Raw genomic sequence first — 9,157 nt, 5'->3', positions numbered from 1 at the left:
GATATGCTCAAGTACATCACAATCATTTACTGAAATTTCGTTAGATAATATCAGCTTTTCATTAAAGTACTCCTGAAAGGATTCATTTGCCTGCCATTTTCTTGTTTCAAAGTTTTTCATTAATACCAATCGACTCGAACGATCTTCAAACAATAGCTTCATTTCTGCTAGTAAATTTTCCAAATTTTCCTTTCAATTTGGTTGAAATAAGCGCGTTCATAGTATTTTCACTCAAATTATAAGCATTTTCTACACATTTTAATTGTGTTGCCCAATGCTGAAAAGATTCACCGTTGCCTGCAAAATCCGGTAGTATTTTTTTTTGCAAGCAAAAAGCTATCTTTACTATTAACGCTGGCAGAAATGACATTGTCGTTCTGTTTCTGTTGCTTGTTAAATTTCAACTTTTCGTAATCTCGTTTTAGCATTTCATTCTCCCTTTTTCGGATTTCATTCTCACGTTTAATTAGCTCCAACTCCTTTTTTAACAGTTCCAACTCGCTCATTTGAATTCCTATTCCTTTTACGTTTCCGGTTTTATTTGCTTGTAATCCACTTCCTACAGCAACATTTTCGTCAACGACGGTAATGTTAACGCCCTCAACAACTGATTCTGCCTCCAACTCGTGAGTTTCGACGTTAAAGGATTCAGCGTGTCTTTCCTCAGAATCTTGATCCTCCATATCGCTTCCATTTTCAATAAATGGAAACTCATCAGAGTACTCATTTTTAGTGCCGTTGGTCGGTTCTCCTAGCTTTCGCAAACACGATTTCAAATTTGCGACTGTATATGTTGTTAGAATTTTCAATATTTCAGCTTTGTTTGGGTTCGTGACCGCTTCTGAATTTGTAGTACGGGTAAGCTTCCTTATTTTATTATAATTTTATACAAGATATTTAAGCAGTACAGTAGTACCGTTACAGTAGTTGTTAAACCTACATGAATTCACACGAGGTCGTGTGATGTATCATTATGGCCACAGTAGTATGTTGAATTTCTTTGACACAAATTTTTGAGCAAGTACAAGTAATCTATTGAAATTGAAGGAACAAATTGGTTAAAGTTGAAATCTTATTATTCTTCTTATTATTATTAGGCGCTGTAACCGCCTGAGCGATTTTGGCGAGTTCAACAAAGCACGCCAGTCGTTTCTCTTCTGTGCCAATTAACGCCAGTTGGAAATGCCAAGTGAAGCCAAGTCCTTCTCCACCTGGTATTTCCATCGCAGTGGGGCCTCCTTCTTCCTGTGCTTCCACTAGCGGGTTCCGAGTTGAATATTTTCAGAGCTGGAGCATCGGTGTCCATTAATTCGCAGTATGTCCATGTCGTTGTAAAGCTCATACAGCTCATCCTTCCATCGTCTGCAGTACTCGCCGTCGCCAACGCGTAAAGGCCCGTAAAATCTTTCTCTCGAACACTCGAACAGCCGAATCATCGGACGTTGTCATTGTCCATGCCTCTGCGCCATATACCAGCACGGGCATGATGTGTGACTTATAGAGTGTGGTTTTGGTACGTCGAGTGAGGACTTTACTTCTGAATTGTCTACTCAGTCCAAAGTAGCACTTGCTGACATTATTATCGGTGTTAAGACTGGTTCCCAAGTAAACGAAATTCTCTACTTTTTCGAAATTGTAACTGTCAACAGTGACGTGGGTGACAGGGCGCGAATGTGCAATGGGGTATAGTCGTTGTGCTGGTTATGCAGTTAAAGTTGCACGGCTATACTCAATCCCGACTCCTGCGTCCTCGTTCGGGCACTCTGGGCAACGTGAGCAACCCATGTGCGAGATGCGGTAACCAATCCGAGTGGAGCCTTCGGTCACTGCAGAAAGAGTGGGAGCTTCGGTGGGGCCACTCTGACTTATTCGGTTTAAGGGCTCACTGAAGTCTGTAGCGTCTATTCACCTGTAGGTGCAGCTGCAAACGGGTGTCTATCTTGGAGCAAGCGGCTCGCTATATAAACGTGTATTTGGTTGCGAAACCACTCCCGTCCCAGCAATGGGTTGTGCGCGGGGTTTGAGACCCGCCACGTAAAAACCACTTCCAGTGAAGAGGCAAAATCTTATTAAAATCTTAAAAACACATCATGGAGTAGTTTTGTTGTGTCAGGTTTAGCCTAGTGTAGAAAGCATCACACGAGTACGTGTGAGCTGTCGGAATGACCGTGTCGGAGATATCATTGTTATGCCAAGCAATAACACTAGTTTACACGAAAAAGTACCTCGATAAGAAAGTGCTTTCTAGCTTAATTTGGGGTCGCTGAAAACTAAAATGGCACTCATTTATTTTTCTCAAGAAGCGTTTTTGCGATTTTTGCAAAAAATCTATTTTCGTGTCTTATTCGAGTATTTTTCACCGAAATCTCCGAGGAAGTTAATGTCATGAAGCAATGATATACATTTTTAGAAAGGTGCATACCTCTTCTTTACAGCAATATGTCATTATTGGTAATCTAGAGATTATTAATTCCACAGCTGCCGTTCAAATTTAAAAAATTTTAATTTTTTGAGCTTTTTTGGAAATGAATGAGGTTTATTGACTTTTTTTCATAAGATACAAATTTTTAATGCAGATATATATGACAACAATTTAAAAACCATTCTGTCACATACAATTTAACCTAAATATTGCTTCGAACGAAGAAGAAATGTAGAAGTTATGACGCATAATGTAAATACAAGCAATTCGAGGTTTTTAACATTTTCACACTTCAGGTCGAAAATATGATTTTTCTGTCAACCTTCTTCGTTTGTGTTCCATTCTGTCTTCTCAAAGTTGCATCCAAAAATAGTCGCCCATCATGGCTTGATCACAGAAACCTTCATACCGCTTTTCGCTGTCGCTCTCAGCTCCCAAATTCGGAGGAAAAAAGTCGAAATGACAGGTGCATTTTCAGAGACATTCGAGCACCTGTAATAAATAAAATATTTTGTAAATTATTAAATAGTTGTTTTTTAAAATAATTATTTTAATCCATGCAAGGTATAACCGTTAAAGATATTTAGGTATAAGTCACAAAAAGAAAATTGCATGGATTTTCACAAACTTACATTTAACCTAAAAATACTTCACACTCACCAATGTCATTGAAGTTTTTCATCAAATTGTCAATCAATTTACGGTCGTTTTTGCTTCTGTTGTTCCCCAAAAAACCGTGAACAACGTGTTCAAAGGCAGTCCAAGCTTTTACTTCAGATTTGTTCAAGCATCGTTCAAATTTTGCATCATCAAACAATTTTCTGATTTGTGGCCCGACAAATATACCTGCTTTGATTTTTTCTGTCGACAGTTTAGGAAACACCGTCTTCAAATATTTCAAGGCTTTATTTTCCGGATTTTTTGCTAAAGCTTTGACAAAATTTTTCATTAGCCCGAGTTTTATGTGCAATGTTGGAAAAATAACGCTGTTTTTTTTCAACTAGTGCTGTTTTAAGAACGTTGCTCTTTCCTACGACATGATCATTACGCTTTGGCCACTCGCGTTGAGTAAAATGCTTTTCATCTGCTCTGCTATCCCAGAGACACAAGAAACAGCTGTATTTCGTATAGCCACCCTGTAGACCAGTGAGTATAGCGACGACATTCAAGTCACAACATATCTTCCAGTTGCAAGAACTGTAGTCAATCAGTTTGAGTAACTCTTTCATTGTCTCGTATGTTTCTTTCACTTTTGTGGAATGGCCGATGGGAATGGAAGGTTCCTTATTACCTTTATGAAGTAAAACAGCTTTCACACTATATTTGCTACCATCAATAAATATACGCCATTCGTCCGAGTTATGATTTTCTCCAAATGCGGCAAACATCGCGTTAACATTGTTGCAGTAGCAAAAGTCATCTGTTTTTGAGAAATATTGTTCGAATTGTTTGCTACGATTTCTGAAATAAGTTACTTTTGTCTCTGATTCCAAATACCCACGTTCTTGTAAGCGTGATGCGAGTAATTCAGATTTTTCTTTTGATAAGTTGAAATCACGACACAGATCATTTAGGGCCAATTGATTCATCAGGTTCGGTTTTTGACTCGCTGATCCTGAATAAACGCTGGGATTTGAATCCGAAAATACAGTTCCTTGCGAACTAATTTCTTCTTCTTTCAGTGCTGGTGGTTCGCGTTTTGGGTACACAGAAGAATGTGGTGCAGTTGTTATCACTGATGATACATTGGGATAAACAGCTTTGCAATTGTTTGGAGTCCAATGTTTATCCGGATTCTTGGCTTGAATTCCAAAATATTGTTCATAAGCAGTTAAAATGTTTGTGGTTAGTTTTTTCCGAGCACTTTGTTTGAATATGTACAAACTAGGGATGTTGCGGCTGTGGAATTTTAGACATCCGCGGATGCGAATGCGGATGCGAATATCTAACAACTAACATCCGCGGATGCGAATGCGAATGCGGATGTCAAGTATTTTTAAAAAACAATTAGAATCTAGCATACTGGCGAGATCGTTGTTTAAACAGCGCTTACAAGCCAAACCAGATAAATATGTCATGTTGTTTCAAAATTTGGAGAACCTGTAACTTTATCAGCACTTTTCGATTTTAGTTTTTGTAATTCATTTTTAATACTTTCTTCTGCGACTGCTTTGAAAAATGTGTGCTTATAGCGAGCTAAATAGGCGGATATGGAAAATAGATTATTATTTTTGAACAAAATTCTGTTTTCAAAGTCATGGCTGGCAGCCGATTCGGATCAGAATATTGTTATTTTTTTTTTTAAAGCTCCCCGTTTTTTATAAGCGTTTGAATAACAGATAGTTACGTAATTCTTATCTAATTAAAGGTCAGACCTATAACTTTTTAATTATTTGAGCATCGAATCTCTTTATAGCTAGACGTTGATCATTTCTACTGGAAATCCCTATTGAAGGAGCTTACTCATTGACTTTAAATAGCAAAGAAGGGACAGTTTTACCATAGAAGTTTTTAGCCAAGGATCCAATGTACATATATACCTATGAAAAAAATATTATCCAACAAGTAAACAAAACTACTGTTTTTAAAATTTTTGCTAAAAATAAATTCCCCAAAGAGCCCCATTTGAAATTATTCGAACGAATATATGTAATAGGTGGCATACGCGGTACGTCTGACTCGCGAGTCATTTGTGTACGTGTTGACTCGCCTTCGACTGCACACTGTTGAATCATTCAGAGTCATGCCGGAAGTCATCTTGGTGTAACTAACACATATTTATTTTCACAAACACATCCAAACAGACTCACGAGTCAGACGCACCGTGTATTCCGCCTATAACATCCAAAGCAAATCACGAAAATTGTGTTAAGAATTACAGTGCACACTTGCTTCTTTTGTGTCTAGTAGTTTTTTTTTTTAATATTTGTCCAAAAAAATCATAATAAAGAAAGAAGCCAAAGCAGGTATTTAAAGCACAGAAAAAAAATTATTAAAAGGACTATGTTCTCTTTGACGTACGTCAAAGGTCAAGTAGAAGTGGGAACTTTTATGGCTTCCCATTGATAGCGCGGTTATATAGCTTAAGAAATAATATTTTAAAGACATTTTTATCAAAGTTGATAAATATGACATTTGACCAGTTTTGTTACATAAATACTCCTACGACATAGGGAAAAATATTGGCTACAATATGTAATTTTATTTTGCCATATATACGTTTTATTGGTCCCTTTGCAAAATATTCGCATTCGCAAAAGCTCCGCATTGATTATTGCGAATGCGAAAGCGAATGCGAATGTTAAAATTAATGCGGAAGCTCCGCGGTTGCGAATGCGAATGCGAATATTCGCTACAACCCTGGTACAAACCACAAATAAAGCAAAACTTATCCTTTGAGTGATTGCACATTTTGGGCTTTTTCCTTAGAGCAAAAACGTCATTCTAAAATACGAGGGAACACAAAAGGAACAACTGTCCAACAAAAGTACGAAACGAAATCCGATGACGTTTGTCAACTACCTAACGGGGCAGGAAAATATAGCGGAAGTTCAATGTCGCTCAAGCAGTAACGCATTTTACCGACTGGAGATATTTCTGTTCCCCCCTACATCGTTTACTTTGATTCAGCATATAAATTAACACAAAATAGACTTTTTTTTTGTGTTTTTTACCATTTTGAAAACATTCCGTGGATATGGATTCAACCCCAGCCCTGCTTCATAATTTATTTCTGTGTAGGTGTAAAAAAAGGGAAATTTGAATGTCAGAAGCTGAATAGGCATCCTTATACAAAATACGTTATAACTTCAACATTTTTCGTCCGATTTAGACAATATTTAGCTTGACTTGTTTGTTATAAAATTATTTTGAACTAAAAATTTCATGTATCGGACAAAAAATTTTTTAATCAATAGTAAAACGTCGATAAATTTCAATAATTTCCAAAAAAAGCTCAAATAATGACCTTTTTTAACTTTGAACGGCTGCTGTGGAAGTAATAATCACTAGATTACTAATAACGACATATTGCTGTAAAGAGGAGGCCTGTACCTTTCTAAACATGTATATCATTGCTTCATAACATCAACTCCCTGTTGTTGTTGTAGCAGCATACAAATTCCCCAAAGACTTTTTGGGGAGTGTTGCTGGAGTGACAGTCCTTGGCCAGATATAAATCTGGGTCGTTCCGGTTACGTAGACCCGACTGTCGTGGGAACGGACATTTCGGTGATTCGGAGATTTCGGTGAAAAACTGAAATAAGACACGAAAAACACGTTTTTTGCGGAAATCGCAAAAACGCTTCTTGAGAAAAATAAATGAGTGTCATTTTCGTTTTCAGCGACCCCAAATTGTGCTAGAAAGCACTTTTTTATCGAGGTACTCGTTTGAAACTGAAAATTTGTAAACTAGTGTAATTTATTGCTTGAGTGAAACAATGGTGGTACACTTGTTTAATTATAAACTCTAAGTAAGCCGTAAAATGCGAAGATTAAAAGTAGGCTATGAAAAATAAAATTAGTTTGACAAATTAGTTTTTTTCATATTGATACAACAAGGATGTTGGAAATTAGTGAGGTGAAAATAGTGTAACTACCGACGAATCGCTGCATTTTAAAGATATGATAATATAATATTAAAATTGTTGCTTGGAAATGTAATATTCATTATTAAATTTTCATAAATTCGTACAATATGTCGACGCCTCCAAACCATACTATCCTAAGTCTGACTATGTCCAAGGTGACTTGGCATGGTATGACTTGGAGATGTCGATATGTATTAAATAAATGACAATTTTGATCAAGTAATACATAAATCCATAAGCGGACATCTCAAGTAGCCGGACAAAAGCATTGCGACGGTGAGTGTCCGATTATGAGGAATTTCACTGTATTTGGAGTTTGAAAATGTCGATGTACTTAATTTTCTGAAATTGTTTAAGATACATACATACATAGATATGTACATACCCAGCAAACATTTGGAGTCATAACTGAGCCTTTAAGGAGTCTTTAAGAGTCCCATTTCGGAGACTTTACGCTCATAACGAGCTCATTTAAGAGGCTGATATGAGGGTGTTTCCCTTCCTCCGAAGGTCGACATATATGAGCTTAAAATCATACATCAAATGAGCCTCAATATGAGTCATATTGGACTCTTATTAGCCTCATATACGGCTCATTTTGGACTCTTTTTAAAACAATTTTTGGCCTCATATATGAATCATTTCAGACTATTTTTGAGGCTCTTATCGGCCTCATAAATTACTACATTCGGACTCTTATTTTAGGTTGTTCTTTGAGTCTTATTGAACGCACTATATTTGCAAAGGCATTCAGCAAAAATTTCTTCCAAATAACATACATACATACTTACGTGCATATACACATTCCAACATGCATTTAACAGCAACAGCTGCAGCTAAATTTTATTCATTTTTTGTTTTCTAATTATTTTCAATTTCTGTATAAACAAGTTTAGATATAAATTTCGAACCTTTATTATTTTATATTGGCACAAAATGCTGGATCATATATGACTCCTAAATGATTCATATAAGAGTCACACATTTTTTGTTTTTAAAGCTCATATTTCTTACCCTTCTAGGACTCCTTTTGGGCACATATTGTACATATCTAAAAAAAGGCTACCAGAAGATTTTCGTAAAGACATTCGTTTGATTTTCAAACATATGATTAAAGCAATAAGAGCTCGTGCTTTGATGCGGAAGCTGATAATGCTATCATGGTTGAAAAATCAATAGAAGAATACATGCATACTTGAATACAACTCATATGTACACATACATATACAAATTTTATGCAATGTTTTGATTGCTAAGGAAAAGATTAATAGGAATCGTGCACTATTTGTATACAGTATTTTCATGTAGTGTTCAAAGAAAAGTTCAAAAACCTACGCATTTTTACATATGTAAATAGTTAAGAATTATGTATGTTATGTACATACAAATGAAGACTTTTATAAAAATCGTTCCTACACTGATAACATAACACTGTCGATGCTTGCCAAAGTTTTCGAAAGTACGCTCAATACTCGAATAAACGGAACTTTATTTCTATTCGCCGTTAACTTACGTACCAATTTACTATTATTGTCTCTCATTTAGAGAATATTCTACAATGGTATGATTTTTAAATTAAAATTATTAAACTTTATGAAATGCGAAGGCGATATCCGACGGTGTTTATGTGTAAAAAGAATTTGACAGGTTGAAAAGCGAAATCTATTTTTTTCTTACTTATACCTAGTAACTTTCTTCTTGCCATGCGCGAAACATATACCAGTATCTATTTTACACTCAAAAAATTTCTCTTACAATTTTCCTATTATAACAGTAATCAGCATTCGGCCTAAAGTACGACTAACCAGGGATGAGAAGTTTATATTTGGGATTGCACCTAATATCACAAAATAAATGTGCCTACATAGGTGAGATTCTTTGGCGTACGGTTCAAATCGCAGCTCACGACGTCCCGGTATTTATATCTACGTATCCTCTGGGTAGCGACCAAACACCCGTTTGGAAATGAAATGTCACGTGCGCTGGGTTTGGGCCCCGCCACGTTAAAACCCCGCCCAATGAAACAAAAAATGCGCCTCGGATGAGACTCCCTCATTTTAATACAAACCATATTTGGGGGTAGTGCACTAAATTTTGAAGAAATTTTTGGAAGAAATTATATTTTTCACTATTTATCGCCAGCTTA

The 9,157-nt window shown here is 36.2% G+C and overlaps 2 protein-coding genes across 2 annotated transcripts in view; both read right to left on the bottom strand.

Moving 5' to 3' along the window:
* Positions 1-8,645, bottom strand: part of LOC118734127 — a 101,167-nt gene extending 92,522 nt beyond the window's left edge. The window contains exon 1 of the mRNA XM_036463839.1: positions 8,529-8,645. The gene's annotated coding sequence lies outside the window, so the exon portion shown is untranslated. The remainder of the gene's footprint in view (positions 1-8,528) is intronic.
* On the bottom strand, positions 2,540-4,353 carry LOC118734126. Its single transcript, XM_036463838.1, has 2 exons — positions 3,083-4,353; positions 2,540-2,914 (listed from the first exon to the last, which is right to left on the bottom strand). Exon 1 carries the CDS (start codon positions 4,009-4,011, stop codon positions 3,328-3,330), a length of 684 nt encoding a protein of 227 aa, XP_036319731.1. The 5' UTR covers positions 4,012-4,353; the 3' UTR covers positions 2,540-2,914; positions 3,083-3,327.
* Positions 8,646-9,157: the final 512 nt, after the last annotated feature.

Source organism: Rhagoletis pomonella, unplaced genomic scaffold, assembly GCF_013731165.1.
Source record: "Rhagoletis pomonella isolate Grant_MI unplaced genomic scaffold, Rhpom_1.0 Rhpom_scaffold_00002, whole genome shotgun sequence".
Classification (NCBI taxonomy): Eukaryota; Metazoa; Arthropoda; class Insecta; order Diptera; family Tephritidae; genus Rhagoletis; species Rhagoletis pomonella.
Note: the sequence above shows the minus strand (reverse complement) of the source record. Positions and strands in the feature narration are given on the sequence as shown.

What these genes read in the sequence shown, in the direction of transcription:
- LOC118734126 (XM_036463838.1), bottom strand. Translation starts at nt 4,011, where the DNA reads ATGAATCAATTGGCCCTAAATGATCTGTGTCGTGATTTCAACTTATCA.